Source organism: Natator depressus, chromosome 10 (genome assembly GCF_965152275.1).
Source record: "Natator depressus isolate rNatDep1 chromosome 10, rNatDep2.hap1, whole genome shotgun sequence".
NCBI lineage: Eukaryota > Metazoa > Chordata > Testudines > Cheloniidae > Natator > Natator depressus.
Window position 1 is genome coordinate 10,028,320 of NC_134243.1, and position 24,470 is coordinate 10,052,789.

General features: G+C 41.9%; 1 protein-coding gene across 1 annotated transcript; it reads left to right on the plus strand.

Annotated features, from left to right (window-relative positions):
* Nucleotides 1-3,159: 3,159 nt before the first annotated feature.
* Nucleotides 3,160-19,338, plus strand: LOC141994362 (cytochrome P450 3A9-like). The gene is made up of 13 exons (XM_074964572.1): nucleotides 3,160-3,230; nucleotides 4,914-5,007; nucleotides 6,003-6,055; nucleotides 8,137-8,236; nucleotides 8,626-8,739; nucleotides 9,057-9,145; nucleotides 9,772-9,920; nucleotides 12,272-12,399; nucleotides 13,104-13,164; nucleotides 14,367-14,527; nucleotides 15,406-15,632; nucleotides 17,556-17,718; nucleotides 19,246-19,338. The coding sequence occupies exons 1-13, from the start codon at nucleotides 3,160-3,162 to the stop codon at nucleotides 19,336-19,338; spliced, it is 1,503 nt and encodes a 500-aa protein (XP_074820673.1).
* The last annotated feature ends 5,132 nt before the right edge of the window (nucleotides 19,339-24,470 follow it).

Here is a 24,470-nt window from a genome sequence, read left to right on the forward strand (position 1 = left end):
AAAACACTGTTTTATCATATCAGTATTGTTAGTGGGAAATCCTATATCAGTACAAGAGACTGAAAAAATAATACAGAATCCAAACCTTGGTAATCTACCACTGGTAGCTGGTTTTCCGGGCAAGCTTCTAGAAGAGGTTTTCTGCACAGATATCTCCTATCCTACTTAAAGTCTTTGCTGAAACTTTTCAAAAGGGGAGTGTTTCTTATGATACAAGAATGGCTCTTATTAACTTTGGAGAAAGGTAGTGTTGGTCATAACTGGTAAGATTTCCTTCCTATGTCTCTGTAAAATACAGAATAGAAAATATTCACCAAACTTCTAGCAGCCTGCCTAAATGACAGGGGTCCTGGAACAATGTGTATAGTGGGGGTTCTGAGAGTCATTGAATCAAACTGTGTATGATGGAAACCACTTAAAGCCAAGGGGTGCGCAGCACCCCCAGCGTCCCTAGTTCCAGCACCTATAGTAAATGATGCAATCCCTTTAATTATTTACAAAAGTGAAGTTGGTTTTGTGAAAGGCAGAATTGCTGCTGATAGCAAAAGAAAAATATTTCACTTAATTCACCAAGCCCAGTTACTAGGTAGTCCATCAATAATTTTATCCCTAGGGCTGCATTTGACTGGGTGGAGTGTCTCTTGTTAATTGCACAACTAATTTTTGGTCCAATTTTTCTTAACTGTGTTGAAGTCCTTTACAATACCCCTTTTGCAAAGGCACTGACAAATGGAATTCTTTTACATATATTTCAGCTGGAAGGAGGAATGCAGCAAGGTTGTCCCCTCTCCCTTTTATCTGTTGAGCACCTAGTAATAAGTCTAAGAAAGTAGTCCAGCTTTGCAAGCCTACAAATAAACAAAAGGTATACAAAGAGCAAAAGAGCAGTTTGCATGCAGATGATTTTTTCTGTTACTTGGGAATTCTTCTTCTTCGGTCTTCCCCTGCTGTCATTAATAAATCGGTTTGGAGAATTATCAGGATGCCAAATCACTTGGAATCTACTCACACATAATGGACATTTCCGAAAGATCATATGCTTTTTAAAATCTGCAAGGAAATTACATACCGCGGCATGTACAACCTCTCCCATATATCCCATGCAGACACTACATAATAAAACCACTATGACGTTATAAGATGGTCGCTTCTTCCCTTTTCTTTGTGGGCAGAATTGAAATTGTTAAAATGAACACAAGGTATTTATATTATTGAGTTTGTTGCCAATGGAGATCTCAGCTTTATTATTTAGCCAGCTAAATAAGCTAATCACACTATGTGGGACTTGAGGAGCGCTGTTAGTGGTCCTAGAAGAGGCATTGAGGCTCATAGCCTCATCACAGAAGACCCTGGGCTCCTGTGGAACCCAGAGGATCCCCTGCTGGAGGATTTGCAAGGGATTTACCTTCCCCCAGAGCTCCTCCCATAGCAATTTCTACAGGAGATCTAGGTTTGGAAATGAGAAAAGCTGACAGCCCCATTTATGGCCTTCTTCTTTGTTTGCATAAGATAGAAGAAAGTGTCTCTTAGTTAATGAACTTTGCATGCCCTTATGATTACACCAGTTTGTTGACAGGATATGGTATTTACTGTATCAATAAAAGCTAAAGGGACTCTGTCCTCACTTGAGGACTCACGTGATTGACCTTTAAAAACACAACAAATAGGATTATGGGGTATCAGCTCATCTCGGATTGCTTTGTAAAGAACTGGCTGCTGTGGAAAGCCAGTAAAAAAAATCAAGTCTCCACTCCATATCCTGAACTGGGTCTGAGCTGTCTCCTGCACAGCTCAGAAGGTGGCATGCACAACCTTGGCAACTAACTCCCTGATCCTGGAGATGGCCAATCACTGTTATTGTCAAATCCTAGATAATACTGGATAACTGGAAAATGCCTTTTGGATGACAGAGTCCAATCTCCCTGCATTAAGGAGAATAGGATACGAATTTGCCACATGCTTACCGAATCCTGTCATTAACTTGTCTACATAACACATGTAATAATTTTAAGACAGTTGTTGTTAATAGACATTAATCTGGACTGATTTGTATCCAAAGCTCTCAGCAAAAGCCAGGGGAAGGTGGAAAGCAATACGGATCCTCCTGAAATAAGATCAGATGCTGCCATTCATGGTGCTTTCTGGATGGCTCTCCTCAAGTCTTGCTCACAAGCCCAAATTCTACTCAGTGCAACAGTCAACAGTGATGACGTATAAACTGTGAATACCCCCACATTCATGAATGGGAAATTCACATTGTCACACTGGTCTAAATCCTGAGCAATGTCACCGATGTTAGCTTGGTGTCAGAGAGTGGAGAATCATGCCCATTGTTTCAGTCTCTCTGCCTGCAGACTCAGGAGGACATTCCTGCATTGGTTCACATGAGACAGGTTTTCTTCAGTAGGGCTAGCAACGTTTGTTTTTTAAATGAAAATTTTAAATTCTGACTAAACTGATGGGATCACATGAGATGTGATCGTATGGTTACTGCAACTCTAACTCCTGCTCAAGCCAGCTCTGACTCCGGATTTTAGAAATATTTTAATGGGAACAGGGTTTATTTTTTTAAATTGTAACTGTATTTATATTTATTTCCCTTAAGGAGACCAGAGGCATTTGGATACTAAATAAACATAATTATTCTTGAATTTTTAAAATGATTTGATTGTAATGTAAAAAGAGATGCTGTAGCTCAAACTGAAGTTATGCATTTGATGTAGCAATTTTTGGATGAGGTTCTTTGGCCTGTGTTATGCAGGAGGTCAGGCTCGATGATCTGGCTTTAAAGTCTATGAGATTGTCACCATAATAAAGGAACTTCCCTCACATGGGTTAGGAATTGCTGACTGATTATGGATTGAACTATTTGTTATGAAGAAATTTAAGACCTTTGAGGTTAGTTTCAGGTGCTCTTACATCGTAAGATAACATAACCTTTCCGGATTGACCTCTTTCCACTAGCTCTGGCATTTACTCCTCCTCCCCTTTCACATGAAATAAAGGCAGAACCCAAGGCTCATTTAGAGGCCACTGCGTCATATGAGTAGCAGACAAAATTGTGAAACTCTCTCATTTTCCCTAGGGCGCTAACCTAATCCAGGGCAGAGAAGAGAAAAACAAAGCTAGACTGGTCAGCGAGAGGAGTACAGAGCGAGGATGAGCTTCCTTCCACATTTCTCCATTGAGACCTGGGCTCTCCTGATCACCCTCCTCGCTCTCCTGATACTGTAAGTAAAGTTCTATTGAACTAAAGCTTCTCTTCTTGTGCTGTTTCCTTCAAGATCTTGAGAACTGTCAATGCCTTAATTCCAATGGTCTCCTGAAATGCAAGCTGCATGTCAGTCCTGTAGGACAGGGGTTCTCAACCTGCTTCTTTCTGAGGCCCCCCGGACATGTTATAAAAACCCCACGGCCAAGCTGTGCCACAACAACTTTTTGCTGCATATAAAAGCCAGAGCCGGTGTTAGGGGGTAGCAAGCAAGGCTGTTGCCCAGGGTCCCACACCACAGGGGGCCCCGCAAAGCTAAGTTGCTCAGGCTTCAACTTCAGCCTCAGGTGGCACGGTCCAGGGCCCCAGGCTTCAGCCCTGCATGGTGGGGCTTTGGCTTCCTGCCCTGGGCCCCAGCAAGTCCAACACTGGCCCTGCTTGGCGGACCCCCTGAAACCAGTTTGCAGCCTCCCAGGGGGCGCCGGACTCCTGGCTGAGAACCACTGCTGTAGGATCTGTAGCCTCTGAACTCGAAGGGCTCTCTGGCTAGCAAACCTTTTCGAAAGACATATTGGCAAAGGGATGGTCCAGCCATAATCCAATCTAGGGAGATCTGCAAACAGTACTTTTGTGAATTGCTATGAGTTTGAGCCTCAAGGACTTCCTCTAGGATTTACTGTATCTGTATACTGGCAGAATTTGGGCTAGATAGTGGGGGGACTATTGCTGAGTCTGTAACTGCTTTGGGATTCTTGGAATGAATTATAAATATTGATAAACATCTTGTACAATTTCCAGTGTCAGTATGATGCACAATAAAATACAGTATCAGCAAGAAGTCAACCTTTCAATATACTTACCCTTTTTAACCCGCCCCCGCCACCCCCCCACTTTGTTCTGGCCTAAATAAAGCCTCTGCTAAGGTTTCCTTGGTAAACATTAGAGCTATAACATTCACCCAGTGATAAAGTTCTTCCATGGGAAATTGGTAACCTCCATCCAGAAACAAATATTTTGAAAAGCTCTTTCAACACAGCCCAAGACAAGCTTCAAAATGCTACAGCCCAGATCTTTATAGAGAAGCAGAGAGCCCTGAGGTAGGAGTAATAACTTTACAACACCAAAAAAAGGGTGCTTCAGAGGAGAGAAATCTGCAAAGCTGTCAACAGAATCCAAACAGAAACCCATCAGACTAGGCTCCCCGACACACCACTGCAGTAACATTGGGCTAAGCACAAGGAGAACAATACATGAAATTAAAGTGCAGCCTTATAAAAGCTCCGCTCAGGACATAATGTCTGGCTTGGCTTTGGTTTGTCCGTAATAAACATATGTAAGCTTTTTTCCCCTGTGTTTCTCTCTCCCTTTATTGGCTCCTCTCCCTGTGCTGGCAATGAGCCTAGAGAGGCTTCTCTTTTGCATTTTGCTAATGGCTTGAAGGACCCATTCTATTGGAACAATTATTCCTTTATGAGATGATTGCTTTTACCTCAGGGCTCGCTCGTTGATGGTCCATTACAGCAGTGAAGCTTATCACTGGCTGTGTTTATTAAACAGATTTACAAAATACTAATTTTTGGACCAAATTTTCCACAGCTTTGTTCCTGTTATAGTGCAACAGCTCCGCTGCCCCTGGATAGCTTTGAGATCCAACAGCCAATTGTCATTGTTATGTGACCTTCAGATTCTTATTATTTTACAGATATGGGATCTGGCCCTATGGTTTATTTAAGAAACTGGGTATTCCTGGGCCAACACCCCTGCCTTTCTTTGGGACCAGCTTGGAGTATCGCAAAGTAAGTGACTGAGGGCTCCAGAAATACACGTCCCTTATATTACAGTACCAAAACATTTACACTACACTGATGGATGTATCCTGTACAAGCTTCTCTGCTGGCATGTGAAGACCCAAGACAGCACAGAGTCTCTGTAATGTAGACCATGACATCTATTCTGTACAGCTCAAGTGAAGGAGCCAGTGAGACCTTGGTGCTAACTCAAAAAAGACAAACATAGATGTAGCTGGTTTGCAGACTCACCATTTACATTTACACCATTTTTTTGGTACACTGTTTACTTACAGTCTCCTTAAGTTCAGGTTTGACAGACGGGCACACATGTCCAATGAAGTTCTTAGGAGGGTCTTGCTGCTCACAAGGTCATTGGGAATCACACAGGCTGCAGGAACAGCATATTCGGGAATCTTCTCAGTCCAGCTGCCAGCTCTAGCTTCACTTTTCCATCTCAGCGGGCTTCCTCTTCATCCTTATATGGCACAGGGAAAGGAGGAGTACATGGCTGCTTCTTAAAAGGGCAGCATGCTGTTCCTTGTGACCATTACACTGTATTTGCATAACTGGAAAATTTTTATTTGTTTACTTTATTTTGTTTATTTGTTTTATTTGTTTATTTATTAACCACTAAACTACTTGGGCAGCTCTTGGATTGTCTGAACGCCCCTAACCAAACACGGTAGAATATTCCCTTCCTCCAAGCCATCCCAGGAATGACAGGTAGACCCACCAAGCAACAAACAGACCCATCAAGCCAACCCAGCTATGTTTGTAGTTTAAAAAAGAAATCACAGTACCGAACATCAGGCTGAACTATGCGCACAGGTACATGTATGATTTAACCATCAAAGTCAATGTGCCTGTCTATCTGAGGGCAGCCTTTGCTCATAGTGTAGATCCTCAAGAGTCCCTAGGCAGTTTCTGCCATGTAGCTGATGAAATTTCTGCCTGAGTACTCTTCCTCCACTTCTAATTCCATTTTAACATTTCTTCTGCAGGGTTTAGTGGACTTTGACAAAAACTGCTTTCAGAAATATGGGAAAATCTGGGGGTAAGTATTTTACTAGACAGTATTCATCAGCTCAGGGTCTTTAAAGTTCATCCAAAATCTAAATCAGATGGTGAAAAAAAATCCACCAGAAGAGGGGAGCTTAACATCATGTTATATAGAGCTTAACCTGGCCTCTAAGATGAAAGGTGTTGAAATTTGGATCCAAATGACTAGGTCCTGCTTTCAGTCATGTCAATAACAAAATTCCCACTGCCTTTAATAGGAACAGAATCCAGCAGGGTTTATAACTCAGGTGTCCTATTCTCCTTGTTTAAAACCTATGACAGAAGGTATATATACCCCAGATACTCCTTTGAGAAACAGCCATAATGCTGTAGCTGATGGGTATTTCTATAGCACCTAAGATAGAGTGATAGATCTGCCTTGTCACATCTGTCCTGACCCTGACCTGATGAAGGGCAATACATCTGCATTACCACCAGTCTTTTTCTGCATTGGATGTTTGCTTCACCTTTTGTCACTATGATTACAACTCCGGCTCTAAACCTGGAACACACCTTGCTGTTTTCAGTAATGGATATATCTATTCACTGTAACATCTCTGAAAGAGTTTCAGAGTCTAGGGAAAATAGCTTTTAATGCCCCACCCCTCCCCAATTTTCTTTCCTTTTCCCCACAAACTCTCCTACCCATTAACTGTTATTATTATTATGTATTATTGTAGCACATAGGATCCCAGGTCATGGCCCAGGACTCCATTGTGGTAGGAGCTGTACAAACACAGAACAAAAAGACAGTCTTTGCCACAGAGTTTATAATCCAAGAATAAGACAAAAGACAACAGGACAAGGAAACAACGAGACAATACCAGTCAGCATGATAGGCAGTGGGTCTTCCACTCTGCCGCTCCTATTTCTCTGAGCTCCCTCATCCTCCCTCCTGTTCCCTACAGCCTCCTCTGCCCTAGTCTCCTTCTGCAACCCGCATTACTCTTCTCCCTACAGCAGTCCACATATCCTTGCACCAGCCATCTTCCTGCCTTCTCTCCTTCCCATCGTCTCCTTACAATTCCCAGTACAGAGCCCAAGGACAGCCATGTTTCCTGAGGATAGCCCATAGGAAACAATGTGAGAGAGCAAACATCTTTACTAGAGGCGGCCTCACTTCTACGCACAAAGTAGAGATATGGAAGCCATCTTCACGAAGGGCACCCTCAGGCTTCAAACACTTTGAAAGTAATGGGAAATGGTGAGCATTTTGAAGAAGGGCAAAAGTCATGAGTTTGATGCCAGAAATTGGTACGCCATCAGAAACTTAACACAAATGCCTAAAATTGCAAGAGTTAACAACTGATGATTCACAGCACCTTAAACTGCCATGGATTGCAGTGGGCGTCGGAGGTGTTCAGTCCCCTGTACGCCTGAATCTTTTCTTTAAGATTTGCAAAGAAACTTGAAGAAATCTCGTAATTTTCACACTGTGTTATGAGTCAAGGTGACATCCTGCTGTACATTCTTTTTTTGTAAAAAACTTTCTATTTCTACATTGTAGAAATGCTCCCTAATGACACAGGACAAGGTGCTTGTGTCACAGAAAAACTTGTGTCTTTTGTCTGGTTTTGGAAAGATGTTTTCAGTACAAATCTAATTCTGGAAAAAGTCTATTCTAGCTCCAGTGGGAATGAAGGGATTGATTTATGAAGAGAGATTAAGGAACTGAGTATGTACTGCTTGGCAAAATGAGGACTTGTAGGGAATGGTCTACATGTATTTGAAGGATGTAAACATCAAGGAGGCAGTGGAGGTGTTGAGACTGGATTAGAAAAAGGCATAACTAGGAGGAATGGGATGAAATTAAATAAGCATCATCAATTTAAAAACCACATTTCTGTCTGCAAATCCTTGACCTATTGTTACCAGTAGCACCCTGATGACTATAAATGAAAGAGATTACAGAAAAAATATTTCTATTTTTCATATCCAGTCATGGACTTTACTATAAAAAGCTCATGAAGACTAGATCTTGTGGCCATCATAGAAAACCTGATGAAGGAGCTTCCATTTAATTCCTTATTCTCCATTGACAGTGGTGGGTTTTGCAATGTATTATTTTTTCCCTAGGTTTTATGAAGGCAGACAGCCTGTGCTGGCCATCCTGGATTCTACACTCATTAAAACTGTGCTGGTGAAAGAGTGCTACACCACCTTTACCAACCGACGGGTAGGTTTCCAATCGTTAACCTTCTTCATTAAGACATAATAAAGTCTTAAATGAAAACAATCTCAATTACTGTTAGAAACACACAGTATTGGAAAGCTTTAGAGTCTCTTAGTATAGGAGAATGAATGTACATCCAGAATTAAGCTCATTTCCCACTGCATGTCACTCCACTCCTGCACTAAAGAAGGAGGGAGAAAAAGCTCAGTTGGAATAGGGTACTTTGGTTCTCAGAGAAACCTATTTGACTGCACTTCACAAGTAGCTGAAACTATTAGGGTACTTTACTGAAGTTGGGAATAGAAAAAAACACTCAGGAGAAATTCCACTCAGTTGAAACAATCAATGAGAGCTAGATATGATCCTTTCTGTGCTTTGCGTTTTCTCCCCAGAGATTTGGTCCAACAGGATTGCTGGAGTCGGCTGTCTCCATCGCTGAGGATGAGCAGTGGAAGAGGATTCGCACTGTGCTCTCTCCAACCTTCACCAGTGGGAAGCTAAAGGAGGTAAAACCCAGAAGAGCAGTCACAAACTAAACCATTGGGTCAGTGCAGACAGCACTGAGGCAAAGATAGTCACAATGGTCTGGTCTCTTCTGTCAGAATCAGATTACTACATCAGCTTGTTTCCTTTGCGCCTCCTCATGTAAAAAGGAAAAGGATTAAAATGAAAATGCCAGAAAGCCGAAAGAGATGATGCTTGTGAATGTTTATGATTCTCTGCTAGGCTATTAGAAACCATGTTTTAAACAAGAGGAAAAGTTACTATACTAATTATCTATAAATAGGACATTTTTATTTGTGTGCTCTGATTCATATTTCAGATGTTTCCCATCATGATGCATTATGGGAAGGTTTTGGTGAGAAATGTTCAGAAGCAAGTGGAAAAGGATGAACCCATAGCTGTTAAAGAGTGAGTAATTCTGTCCTGCAAGGCTGGGACTTGTCAGACAACAGCTGTTGATACGGTGTGATTTTTAGATTGTGAGCTCTTCGGGGCAGGGATTGTGTCTGTCTGGGGCGCACCTAATATATTGTACTAACGGCGTGCAAATAGTAAATAAAACTAATGGTAATAAATTCATTGTCACCATACATGCAGCATGGGTGACAGAACTTAGCATACTTGGTTCCAAAACCACAGATTTTACTACTGGAGCAAACAGAGACTACACTGTCTTAGTATTAGGGCTTCAAGGGCCACAGCCATTAGCTGACAAGATAATCACAGCACTTGAGCAGGTCTGACTCCCCCAGAATATCTACACATGAGCTAATAACTGTGTCATACTCTGAGGAAGATTACGAGATTCTAGGCTATGCTAGTTCTGAATGAGGCTTTATGGAAATTTGCCTGTTTCCTCACAGATGCAATACTGGTATTGCCTATCTTTCTTTGTTTTTAGAAGGAAAGAGAATTCCTCCTGAGGGTTTTGTTTTCTTTAAGGAGGTGTCATATGGGAAGCAAGTGAAAGGTTACAATCACCTATTTCAAACGTTAAGTCCACAATCAGTATTTTATTTTCCATCTTTTCTCAGTGTGTTTGGTGCCTATAGCATGGATGTTATCACAAGCACTTCGTTTGGCGTGAATATTGACTCAATGAACAATCCCCAAGACCCATTTGTGAAGGAGGTTAAGAAACTAGTGAAGTTTGATGTCTTTTCCCCACTCTTTATTTTGATATGTAAGTTGACTCCTGCTCATTGAAAACTCCATCCAAGTTTGTGATCCTGATGTTCAGTAAGGATGAGTGGAGCAACAACAGTACATACTGCTCCATTCTATACCTTAGCCAATGTCTAGGGAAACTAAGTTACTTAGTTCTGCCATAAGTACAGTAGTCTGGACTAGATGACCTCTCAAGTTCCCTTCCAGTCCTATGAGTCTATGATTACACTAGGATGATCTTATCTGTGTCAAATTATACTCATGCTATGCCTAATGGCTATGGTAATCTCTAGAAGAGAAGATTTTCTGTAGTCAGTGGAGTTGTGTTGACACAAAGACCACCAACATTTGGCCATTTTATTGTATAGCAGGTAGGAAGGGTCACATCCGATCAAGTGAGCTGTAGCTCACGAAAGCTTATGCTCAAATAAATTTGTTAGTCTCTAAGGTGCCACAAGTACTCCTTTTCTTTTTGCAAATACAGACTAACACATCTGCTACTCTGAAACAGTGTAGTGGAGATTTGGAACTGGTTTCTAGGGTATGAGACGGTAAAGGATTTGAGAACATTCAAGCCAGTCTGAAACAAACTTCAAACGCTTTCAGAATATTGTTATGAGCTGGGTGAAACCTTGTTATGGGTTGAGGTAAAGCCTCATTCAAGCTGAAGTGTGAGTGTGTCCTCCATTTAAGATAATTGTATGAGACACTTAAGGGGCCACACCTAAAACAAAGCCTAATACAGTCTGCCCAGAAACTAGCACCGCAGGGGCAATGGGTTCAACTGGGTCTTGTGACCTGCAGGTGTGGGAGTACACACAGATACTGAGGTCACAGTCAAGGACAGAGAGAGGAAGAGGCAAAGAGCCAAGAAAAAGCCAAGCAGGAGCTTGTAAGCACAAATTTGGTCCTGGAAAAAGACAGACCGTTCTTTTGGGTTTGATGTTGGCTACAGAGGTTGGGGGGCTGTTAGCTAAGAAACTGCTCCTTTTGTTCTTGGTTCCTTCTGCATTCAGAGAGACAGGACTTTGTACAGTCTTTGTAAATAAACAAAACTACTTCAAAGAAATGCCTGATTACCACCAGTTTCTACTTCCAGCCCCAAAGCTTGACTAGTTGCTCAGGACAAAAAGGGCAACAATATTTTCATCCTGAGTATGCCAGGCTTTGTTATTAGTTTGGTTTTTCCAAAGATTTCTTGGGGTGGGAAGCTATTTCTGTGGAATATTGCTAGTGCTAGCTGGAGGAATGTCCTGCACTCAGAGAGCATAATCGACCCCAGTTTTCAATGGTAAAAAAACACCAGACACACATGGCTTGAGAGCAGGGCCGGATTAATGCAGGGGCTTTAGGGACTGCAGCCCAGGGCCCTGGGCTAAGAGGGGCCCTGGCGCAGCAGGGCTCAGGCAGGCTACCTGCATGCTGTGGCCTCACACCACTCCTGGAAGTGGCTGGCTGCTGGCACCTCTCTGCGGCCCCTGGCTCCGCAGGCTGACCCTGCCCCCAGCACCGTCCCTGCAGCTCCCATTGGTCGGGAAGCTCACACCCCCTCCTGCAGCCCAACCCTGTACCCCAGGTCAGAATCCCCTCCTGCACCAAACTCCCTCCCAGAAGGAAACTAATATAACAGCTGTTCTAAGGTAAGAAGCAGGCTACTTTGAATTAATTTAACTATGTTCTACATGTTTTAAGACTGAAATGTAACCACAGAACAGCTTTATGTTAATTAAAAGGCAAGTTTAGGATAATGTTAATAGCCTCAGTGCCATTATTGTGATCATTTTGTTTTAAATTAGGAAAAAGACTTGTATACAGGGGCCCCATAAAAATCGAATAGCCCTGGGCCCACAGGAGAGTTAATCCGGTCCTGCCTGGGGGACTGGAATGCTCTTGGGGCAGGTATTCATACACAGGGCTAACTCCTAGCAGTGAGGCAGCAACCTTAGTAAGGGGTCGTGTGAAGCTGCATTGCCCCAGGCAGAGCTCAGGAAGGAACTGATTATCCCTCTCAACTCCCTGTTGCCTTTGGGTAGTACACACACTGTACCATGTCAGCACATCTGCCTATGTAAATGGGAGTGGTGCCCATTTGCTCCAGGGGTGAATTGGGCACTAGGTTGCTACTGTCTGGAGCTGGATTTGAATCACTGAACTGTAGGATGTACTTGCTCAGTGCCTGGTTCAGCTAAGAATGTCATTTGGATCTGAACAGCCAACCAGTAAAATCTGGATTTTGAACCATTCAGAAAAGGGTCTAAATATTGTCAGATTGATTGTTCTGATCATATTTTTCCATTAATATCTTAAGGAAATTGATTTTTTTGCCCAGGTTGCCTCACTCTCACAATGAATTTCTCTCTGCTCTAGCTGTATTTCCATTCCTTACTCCTCTTCTTAATATGTTGAATGTGAACATTTTCCCAAGTGATGCCCTGGAATTCTTTGCACGGTCAGTCACCAAAATAAAGGAAAAGCGCAAGAGAGACACCCCCACGGTAAGGAAGACTTCTTCAATGATGGAACCAAAGAATATTATCCATTCAGTTAGCCCACGTGAAAAATTCTTCACGTGACAGCATTGAAAATGCAACTAAAGTCAAATAATGACCAGAAGCCAGCATTACAACACATCCAGAATTTTGCTGGAACTAAAGTCCCAGCAGAGTCTCAGAACAGAATGAATGCAGCAGTGACCTTGGGCTACATCAGGGTAAAAGCAACTGCAATTTGGGCTTGCAATGCTTTTGATTTGACAGCAAACTGGCAGAAGATGTGATCACCCTTGGAGTGGACTAGGGATGCTGGAGCAGAGAGAGGGAGAGATACTGCTGAGTAAGCAGTAGATTCAGTGCAGGACTACAAATACTCAGTATTCAGCAACATGGTCCCCGGACAAGACGTGGTCTTCACACCAAAGATAAGAGGACAGAGTCACTCTTATTACCCTGCAGGACTTCCTCAATCCAGTCCCAGGGAGAATATTAAACCCTATGGTAGAGGGGGTACTTCTGAAATACACTTACTGAGATTATTTCCCCCCCCCCCAAATTGTAAAGCCATATAAGGGTGCCAAGCAATCCGGACTAAAGAGGTTTAGCGTTGTGGTTCCAGGCTCTGCTCACTGCTCCTTGTGAGAATGAGAGTCCAAGTCTGCCGTCTTTGCCATCAGCTGTCTTCTGAATGTTACTTCTCTTCCCAGGACCGAGTGGATTTCCTGCAGCTGATGATTGACTCCCAGAATTTAAACACCAGTCACGAGAGCAATGGGTTGGATCACCCAAATAAAGGTAAAACCATGAAATTATTTACAATCATGAGTGCCTTTGGAGGCTTCTGGACTGAGGGGAATTGGATTGTTCATCCTGTGCAGTTGGGGAGAAGATTTATACTCATTCATGTGCACATTTGCACAACAGTGTTGTATAAAATAGGTAACTTGTCTCCTTTCCTGCAGTAAAAAAAAAAAGCGCATTCCATGGCATCTTCTACAGCAGATTAATTAGGGCTGGTCAATAAAAAATACTGGGGTGATATGTACCAATATACCCAGGGATAAACTGTCCATCCTCGCTTCCCCAAATATTTGTCAGCACTGTATTTATCACTATGAGCAAATATTCTCAGTTCTTTTCTGGGGTGGATGGAGGCAGATGATGTGAGAGAATTTCCCCCCTTTTTTCTTTTCTCACACCTTCCTCAAAAAGCCTCACATCTGACACCCCTTCTCTGCCTAAAGGGGAGAAGACACAGCTGGCTCTGGAGCCCAGCAATTGACCATTCATTAGCTAGCAGGGTCATTTCAGAGGGACACAGGGACTGCATTTACTTTCCCTGTAGAACTCAAGTCTCGGGGTGAGGGATGAGCTTGAGATCCAAACACAGACATTCTCATTTTAACCCCTTCAGTAGCCTTTTCCCTGCTCTACAGGATGTGATGATTACACCAACTCCAGACCAAGGTCTCTGCCTCCCGCTCCAGGTTTCAGGGCTGTAGTGAGCTCAGTGTCCTTACACCAGACTCGCGGCCGAACAAGTTCATCAGGCCACAGGATGATGCATACACCCATAATTTGCAATTAGTAATTTCTTTAGGCCTTGATGCTTTAATCAGGAGAAACTTTCATGGGGATTGTGGCAGGATTATACATGTTACATGATTTTTTTTATTAAAGCGAACTATATAATTATAATACCTGCAGAAGAACTACAGCAAACTTGACTTCCTTGTTTTGATTGGTGTTTTCTGAATAGGCCAACTCTCAATACCAGGGACTCAAATCAATTATTAGCATCTAATTCACCTACCTCAACCCTGTGCTCCTGCACATGGGACAATAAAAGAAACCTTCCTCATCTGTGTGTATGTATATAAAATACAATATGTACTGTGCCCCAAACAGCACAGTTTACATACTGTGAATTTGGACTTCACCTTTTCTGCCTGTTTATAATCTCTTCACAGTCCTGACTGATGTTGAGATTCTGGCACAAGCAATTATCTTTATTTTTGCTGGTTATGAGACCACCAGCTCCATTCTTGGCTACTTGGTTTACAGTCTAGCTACTCACCCCGATGTACAGCAGAAGCTGCAGGAGGAGATAGACTCTGTTCTTCCCAACCAGGTAAGAGTATTGGATGCTCAGTGATATGTAGCATCTCTTTATGGGAAATCCCTCTCCTCCAGTTCAAAGTCAGCAACACTGTTCTTTAAAGAAATTAAATGGTTATATTAAAAAAATATTCTAAGTGTTGATTCACCAACCCTTTGGGAGCTCAGAAGGACAGTGAGAAAACAATAAAAGAAATCTTCACCAACCCACATATAAGTCTTCTCTGTATCTGTTTGTCTTTATGTCTCCCTCCTTCCACCAACTTCAGCCATTTATCTCTCCTCAAAATCCCACCATTCAACAATGCATATTAAAAGGGACAATTTACATCTGTTTTCTTAATCCTGCTATTCAACTATAAGGTATTTATGGGGCAGAGGCAAAGGAGGAGGGAAGGGGAGAATGTAAGAAGAGAAAGCACCTGCACAGTATTGAGGGGGGATTGGCTGAGAGACATGGAGCAGTGACAGGGCAATATGGTAACATCGCATTTTCACAGGTACCAACTTGTGTTTATAATCTCTTACACTGGGCTCCTGTACCAGCCTCTCTCCAGTGAAGCCACTTTTCACCAATATTTTGGCCACAGCAAGGGGCTCAGAACTGCCAATTTTAACTACAAGCTTTGTTTTCAAACAGCTTTTGTGTTTAGGTGGGGTCCCTTTCTATCTAAGCTTTCAGCATAAGGAAAATGGGCACAGATTCCTGTTAACTTACATTGAGGAAAGGAAAATCAAAGTGAACTCCCAGCTTTACCCCCAGTATACCTAGGACATGTACTTTGACAAGAGATAAATTGGGGAGGACAGGATGGTTTTAACACTGATCAGATTAAAACAAGATGTGTAAACTCCCACATGCCTGACCAACATTTTTGCTTTCCACTAAAGGCACCTCTCACGTATGATGCCCTGATGCAGATGGAGTATGTTGACATGACACTGAATGAAACCCTCAGGCTCTTTCCTTTCGGAGGGCGAATTGAAAGGGTCTGCAAGAAAGATGTAGAGATAAATGGAGTGACCATTCGCAAGGGCACTGTCGTTATGATCCCATCCTTCCTTCTGCATCATATGCCAGAATACTGGCCAGAACCAGAGGAGTTCAGACCTGAAAGGTACAGAACCTATATTGAAAGGGAAGTAGTAATATACAGTACTGACATCTTTAAATTCATTCTTAAATATCAGTCTCTTGCAAAGAAATTCCTTGTCATGGTTAACCTTCATAACTGTTTGTAACAAGGCAGGCAGAGAGTCTCCAGAGAATATCAGAATACCTGCTCCTGCTCCCACCGAAGCCAATTGCAAAATCCCCATTAACTTCAACAGGAGTAAGATTATATGCCCAATACGAGCAACTGTACCTGAGTTCTGTTGGTCTTTCTTTTATGAACTCAGTGCTCATGTTTCCAAGGTGCCACTCCTCTTTATAACAGTCACATATAGAAGATATAGAGAAACATTTTGCCTGATCCAGCTGACTGATGTCTATGGCCCTGCACTTACACTTTACAGTAGCCTGACCAATGACAGACCATGCCATGATGAGGCGGTACTGTTGCAATGCAACATCATTAACAGCTGGAAGGTGAATATAACTGGTAATCACAAGCATTAATGGGACTTCATTACTCTGCAGAAGCTTTGCCTAGAACTCTCACTCAGATGTTTTAAGGACTATCAATTGAACCTCCACAGGAAAACTCATTGTATCCTAGAGAAGCTGATTGTCAGCTCGGTTTCTTTGTTTTTGCTGTTCACTTTCCTGTCCAGCCTGAGGTTGAAATTCATTTCTGACACCACTTGACACTTCTATGTACTTTGTCAAGTTTCGATGGCCAAACAGATGTAATCAAAAGTGTGCCCAAAAGTCAGGAACTTCTTGTCCAAAAAAACACTGGCTTTTATCATTGCCGATTAAGAAGAATCCTCATTAGCTTCAGCAGCATTAGGCATTACATCTTCCATTAGCCAGTGAGAGGGTGTCATGATTGCACATATTTCAGTAGGTCTGACATTCCATCTGGTAGAGACCAGCGGTGTATACTCCTTATCAGTACATCAATTATACATCACACCCCTATAGCATTTTCCACCTGAGGATTTAAAAAAAACTTCACAAAAATTATTCAGTTACATCTCACAACACCCATGTGAGGGTCAGAGTCCAAGACAGGCCAGAGGGCAAATCAAGAGATAGGCATCATTAGGCAGGCAGGGTCCCAGATAGGCCAGAGGGTAAACCAAGAGTCAGGCATCAAGAGACAGGCAAGGCCAAAAGCCGGAGCCTGAGATCTCTCACACACGGGGTCTGAAGCAAGACAGCCAGGCAGTTTGTACTGTTGCTCCGACAATTCCCAGTCATGGCTGCCTGGCTTAAGTACCAATGCCAGCCAATCAGTGGACTGCAAGGAGCTGCCACTCAGGATCTGCTCAGGACTTCCTGCTGGGCTCAGCCTTACAGGGCCTTCCAACAGGAGCCCAGCCTCCTGTGGAGGCATCAGGGGACCACAGTCCCAGATTTTAGCCCTGCAAGTTCTTATAGCTAGCCCCTGGGCTTTCATGAAACATTGCTAACTGTTCCCATTTGAAATAGCCTCTTCCCCACCCAAACTCATCCCAAGATTCATTCCTGCCTGCAACAGGGCAGTTCAGCCATTCTTCAGGACATCCTCTGTAGAGGCCAGGAAGGGCCCTGGTGCTGTGAAGCAACCCCTGACTTTGCTTTCATGAAGTTCCCATGAAGTCCTGGAGAGAAAGGATAGAACTTTGATCTTGAACTGAAATTCCCCCACATGGCAAGGGGCTGGGTAACTGTTAGACCATTTGTGTGGCAAATACAAGTTATTTCTAAAACCAGATCATGTTTCTGCACCCCAAAACTGAGCACGTTCTCTCTATTTAAAAAAAAAAAAAAAAAGACCTTTCAGGTGAAGTCATCCCTGGGGTAGCTCTGCTAAAGTCAATGGAGTTACAGCAGGCAAGAATTTGTGTCTCAGTTCCTGTATAAACGCTCAGGTGCTTGTATCTGGAACCAGGTTCAGTAAAGAGAACAAAGAGACCATGGATCCTTATATGTACTTGCCCTTTGGAGCTGGACCCAGGAACTGCATTGGAATGAGATTTGCTCTCCTCTCCATGAAAGTTGCTATCACCAGTCTGCTGCAGAATTTCAGCTTCAGGCCCTGCAAAGAAACTCCGGTGAGAAATCCAGATTTATATGCAGTTATTTGCAAAAACAGTTAATATAAAACTGCCTCAATTTATTTGGCTAGAACAGTGGGATATAGTGCAAGAGAAATATGCAACACAAGATGCAAAGCGTACAGGTATAATACACGGCAGACTATACACCATATTTAATGTGAAGTAGTCTGAAATTTGCAATGGAATATTCTGAAAGGGGAAAGAGACTGTCCAGGAGAGAGAAATTAGAGGGCAGAGGAGAGGGAGAAGGATTAATCAGCTTTAGTGGAAACCTTCAATCAAGTACATTAGTTGATATCAGCATAGTGTTCCATTCAGAAATGAAATGGCTTGACTCCTATCCATTTACACATTATCAATGAGTCTTTGTTTTTGTTGTTCAAGTCCCTAGGCAGCTTAAGGTGAGGTTTCTGCAAATCATGGCTCATCCTTCATCTGTTTAGTAAAGTGGCTCCTTAGAAGTCCAAACCCCCCTTTTGCTTAGTTGCCTACGTAACATTGTAACGAAGAAAACAATGGCTTGAGTCAAAATATTGCCAGACTTCCAATGCAAAGTCATAACCCGCCTTGACAAATACGAAGGTCACAGGCTTTAAACATTTTTAGCAGGAAACAAGCTCTTGTTGAGATGAACACTACATATATGAAAGCCAAAGGCCTTCACAAACTATAACTAGGAGTACTGTAACGCAGACGTACTGTGACACAGACATATTAGAGAGAGGATTTTGTCAAGAATCTGTCATTCCCTGGACCTAGGAACCTTGCTATTCAGAAATGCACATTTATCTCCTTCCCTGAACATCATGGAGAAATATTTAGCTGTGAATCATGGAGACAAAGGGAGCAGGGGACTGTAAGAATGATCATAAATAACCAATCTCCACAAATAACATTTCAGCAGGTGCCCATATGATCATCCAAAAGAATTCTCTCTTGGACAATTTGTTGTAGGAAGGCAGGTGAATGTTTGTTATTGGTTCATTTAGTTTCATCAGGACTCAACTCACTTCCTTTCACTAGGACTACACAGAAAGACACCATTCTACCTAAAGGCAGTGATATATATGCTGATAGTTCTAATTTTACCTTCACCAAATCCTAGCCAAAATGTTAATGGAATGCTCTGACTTGCAAAATAAGCCATTTGGATATGTGGTTTGGTCCAGGCCCACCTCTACCCCCAAATCAGGCAAACCTTTTCAATATGAGTTTCATTTAGAGAGTTTGGCTTAGTTTACACCTACATGTCAACTAAACCAGTGGTGGAGGGAGGGCTGTGAACCCCAGGAAGTTTGCATGAAGCCACTTGGAAGTGAAATATCCATTTTTAGCACAAATCTTGTTGTAAACTTCAAACAGGGAAAACCAAAGACCCGTGACACAGATATACAAGGGTTTGTGTTCCTGAGAAGGCCAGAAACAGTCCTATTCCCAAGGACAAAATGCCTCTGTCCTATGTCCCCTTTTTATCTGTCTTTTATTCAGTGGGATCTAAATGATCTTCTCTAATTGCTGCAGATACCTCTCAAACTGCTTTCAAAAGGATTCATAACTCCAGTGGAACCTATCATTCTGAAGTTAGTCTCCAGAACCACAGAATCGAAGGAGTAAAATCCAGTGGCGTTTTATAGCAGCTCTTCAGAGGCCAATAGCTGCTGTACCAACAGATGCTGTATACATTGTTCTGGGAAGCTGATTTAGACACACAAGAGCTTAATTCAGAAGACAGTTGCTAAATATTCGCAGAAAAGCATGACTAGAGAGACAGAGAAAGTGGGTGAGGTAAGGAGCCATTAGAAACTGTGCTAACTACTTATGCTAAACTATCTGTTCAATCTTGTATTTAGCTGTGACACTCTTGAGCACCTTTCCCAGGCCTGGAGAGGAGCTCTGTGTAGCTGGAAAGCTTGTGTCTCTCTCACCAACAAAAGTTGGTCCAATAAAAGATATTACCTCACCCACTTTGTCTCTCTACTATCCTGGGATCAACATGGCTACAACAACACTGCATATAAAAAGCATGTTTGTCAGAAATGTAATCTGAGTCATTGGACAGTAATTATACAGTAAATGGCTTTTCTAATTCTGATTGTATAAAATGTATTTACAAAGTAAAGATTCCACTAAAGAGCAACAGCTCATTCACAAAGTTATCCTCTGCTACCTGGTCTACGGTATGAAATTTAATCAAATCTGAACAGAGTTGTCAGCAATAACGTTAGCTGAATGGGCTTGGAACACAATTTAGCAGTGAGCGTGGACAAGGGCAAACCATGTTCAGTATTGTGTTAGCTAATTAAACTCAACCACACCTAACCCTTGTTGACAGACATGACTGCTGGCAACTGTGCTGAGTCAGGCGCTGTTAAATTTCAGTGCAGGCCAGGTCTGGCTCTCTTTTCGCGGTATTCCTTCCCAAAAGGGAGAAAAGTACAGTCTCTTTCAAGATACAGAAGAGACTTGTTTGATACTAACAGGAATCAGTTATTATTAATTATTATTATTGAATGGGAATATTGGTGATGAAAAATGGGTGCATGACAGGATTCTTTTTGAATAGTGCAAATAGTTCTTGTCTGGATACAGTTCAGCAAACAAACTGTTTGGTTGCAGTAAGGCTATATTCTGCTAACTAATCGCTTCTGTAGTGCATCTATTGTATAAAGTGGTAATTTACAGAGATGACCGAAATCAATAAAAATATGTTGAGCAGAGCTCATTTGTCTGTTTTATATTATGAATGAGTTCATCACTTGTCATTTGAAAGAAATATGTACTCTTGACTACTGAAATTATGAATATATAGCATCTTCTACTCAATTCAATCTCTGGTCAATTTGATCATTTATCCTGCTCAAAATCTCCAAAACAAAAGCATTTGCTTTACATGTAATACAGCTTCCACATATCTTGATGAATGGGCTTGCTTTAGGCAAATATTTGATAATTTGAGCACTGGCTATAGGAAGTTCCCGTTTAATCAACAGAGAAGACCAATTGTCTTATGGGTCTTCATTCAGACTAGACACAAGATAAACTATATTGGAAATTTGTGTTTAGACATTCTGAGCATTAGTATGTGATGAGAGTCCTCATTGTCTGGATGAGGAGATGAATTGCTTAGTTCAGTCAAAGCGATAGGAATGGACTCAATCTAATAAACTACTTCCACACTGTACTACTAATTTCATTTCCATCTTGTAATCCACTTGGTCAAATGAATGAAGTAAATATGATAAAAAGCCTTTTAGATAGATTTGATATGTTTCCCACATGACCACCTCTTGTTGTGGGATTGGGCACAAGAGTCGCCACAGTTGTCACAAATCGTATCACTACGCTTGTACTTTGGGCAAGAAATGCTTCCTGTATTTCTGGCTAGAACCTCATGAAGATATTGTTCCTTAGCCAAGTGTAGCAGTTGTTGTTCCCGTCAACATCCTTTTGGTTTCATGATGTTCTACAGATGAGTTCCCCCTGGGATACCTCACAAACTAAAGGAAAAAATAGTACATATTCTTGTATTTCCCACAGCACTTTTCAGATACAGTGTTTTCTTCAAGGTGCAAGACTGTGGTGCTTTGTCACGGACTGTACATTCACACTTCTGTCCCCGAATCTATACCTACGCACCAACCCCTGCACCCAAAATGGATTTCAGCTTGAATAGGTCTACGGGTATCCTCGCTTTGACACCTTCAGAAACAGTCACAGGAACCTGACGGAATGTTAGTTTCTGTTAACATCAGTATTAACGAGCTGTGATCAATGGTGCCCAGATACCACGGTAATGGATGCTCTAGAAATGTACCGACAGATTCCAGACGGTCATTACCATTGTTTGCCACAGGGAAACTATTATTATACAGTCGTTAAAAAATTATAATGGAGGAATGATTCTCTTTGCTTAAATGTGTGGGCCTGAACATGCCATACCATTGTTAGTAGCTACCGTAAACAGGCTCCATCATCCTTTTTATGACTTTGTATCTTGTATACAGGACAAAATATGGCTGTAGCTGTTTAATTGTACTATGAAAAAATTAAGAAGGCGACTTCAAACATTTCTCACACATGCACATGTTTCTTCTATCTAATTTCTTTACCCATTTTAATCAGCCCTTGGAGAGATTTTTCTTAAAATGAATGATGGAGGATGGTGAGGAGTTTATTCTGTCTCACTGTGCAGTAGAATATCCTCAAAATCTGTTTAAGTTCTTTCTAACCCGGTAACAGTAGTTTTTCTTCTTCTAGGAACTTTTTCACATATTTTTCGTCTCTTCTCTCTTTCCACCCCAGTTAGTTATTTGATTACAGGGGATATCTTTTCTGGCTGGGTAAAGGCAGCTTACAAACAAATGCATGGAAATATTTTTATGAACATTGCTGGAGCATCGAGTGCCCTTGGCCCATGTGGAGAGGCAATGCTTTGTGTCACTCAACAGTCACTTCTCTGCTTGATTAAGGACCATCATCTTTCTTGGCCAGAATGGCAGCACCAACAAGATGCCCCCAAATAGGAGCAAGAACCAAAGTGGGAGAAATTAAAGTGTTACTCAGGGTTCCATGAGCCACTGAAGACTTCCCAGGGGAAGATGAAAAGGAATGAAAAAGGACTTCATTGATAAGCAATTGTTGCTTGTGCCTTGGTACACACTCAGAACAGCATACTTGAAAATAATGGAAAGGCTGCATTCTCTTGTTCCAACTGTCATTCATCTCAGGCAAGGAGTTAGAAAACCTTCAGCTAAAAGTGAGGGGTAGGGACTCTACCTCTTAGATGGTTAGGGGACCACTCTTTTAGCATTTCACAAGCCAACCACATTGGAGTAAGGCACAAGTAGCAGCCAGTAAATAGGCAGAAGTGACCCATAAAACAGTAGCAGAGGAAGAATGTTTTTTCCCCCCACTCAGAAGAGTGCCATACTTTACCAGAACAGCCACTCCAGACACAATGAAGGAGAAAGAAAGATCAGGAATAGCAAAACATATCCAGCAAAAATCACATGTGGGCTAGTTAGCAGCTTCAGAAGAGGATTCACATGGTGTCTAGTGATGGAAACATATGCTCCTAAAGATGATAATTAGAATGAGAAACTATTAATCTAGCCACAATACAGTAAGAACAGCACATGCATGGAGTCCATAAAAATGAAGTAATGTAACTGTATATGCTGTTCATGCTTTCAAGAATGAAAAATATGAATAATTCGCTGGTAAAGGTCAATTATAACCTGCCACCACTGGCACATGGGACTATATGTATTATGGGGTAGCAAGATAACATTAATAAGATTCCAAGAAAGGAAATTAGAGCCACTGTGATTTAACGGCATCACACTAATCTGACTGTTCAGGCTGGTTCCCGCGAATTCCAACACTTTCCAGACTTCTGTGTCATCTTCAGTCATGAAAGTGAAGTCCAAGAGTTGTCATACTGAACCAACCTAAGCCTGGCTAGCACATCATCTGAGAGCTCTATTGGCTTTCAAGGAAGAGGGCCTGAATAGAGGAGTGGAGAGGGACTTGTGGTGTTGCAGAAATGCTAGTAATGACTGGGTACCTGTCATCTTCTAGCCTCTCGACATTTGCAGAGGGATGGAAACGATTAAATGTCAATAGCAGAAGTTTATGTTTACTGTAGTTCTTGCATTATCTTGGAGAATAGTTATTACTAGTGAAATATTAACTTAAACGTAGATATAGTGTTCCTCTACACTTACAGTACAGATAGTTGTAGATGGAGCCTTTAACCTCAAGTTCACTGGTACAGTTCTGACTCGTGTCAATGATGTCCTCAAACTACCACCATTTTTATGCCTAGTCACAATTAGCTGATGGTCTCTGTCCTTTTCCTAGAGTAAAGATGTCCAAATCACAAAAACCAGCCACATGTTCCAATCTCAGTAGAGGAGAGGACTGAATGGAATGGAGTATAAACTCTGTTCTCAAATTCAGAGGTGGTCTTTATGGGACCGGCTTGAAGGACATTGTCAGGGCAGTGCAAGGTAGCTTGTACTAATTCTGGTCATGATCTACTTGATTTGAGGAGACACAGAAGACTGACTGAAGTCCTAGTAATCTGATGCATTTCATTAGCACTTGAAGTTCCCACAATTTTTAAGATTATTCCAAATATATTTCTTACTTTTTAAGTTCTCTAGATTGTATATAGACAGTTGTAATCATTCTAATTCCTGTTATGAGAAGGAGCTTGCTGGGGCAGTACAGGATCTTTCTCACACCAGCATGACAGAAAGAAAGTAACATGAGTAGGGGGATTTACTGAGAAAAAGCAACTTGTGCACTCTGGAAAAAAGTTCTGAAATTGATTATTAAGCATTCCCAAACGGTGGTAGCAAAATCCTATTGGACTCTGCTTTATCCCCAAAATGTACATTCTCAAGTCCTTTCACATGTCAGCAAAGTGTTGACAGAGTGACAGTGAGGCATATTGGAGTGGAAGCAAAAAGAAGCACTGTGCCTTTCATTTTAACCACAGACTCACGTGAATTCAGGGAAAAGCAAAGAAGAGAGAGACTGAGAGGACAACAGAGAGAATGAAAATGAGCTTCCTTCTATAGAAATCTGGATTCTTCTTATATTGCTATCTCTGCTGGCACTTCAAGTATAATTTTCCTTATTGCTTCTGAAAATGTGCTTTGCTGATGTTTCACTTTTGTTCTTGATGCAAAAATTCCTGACAGACTTGTCCAGGGGTGGGGGTGGGAAGGAGATGCTGG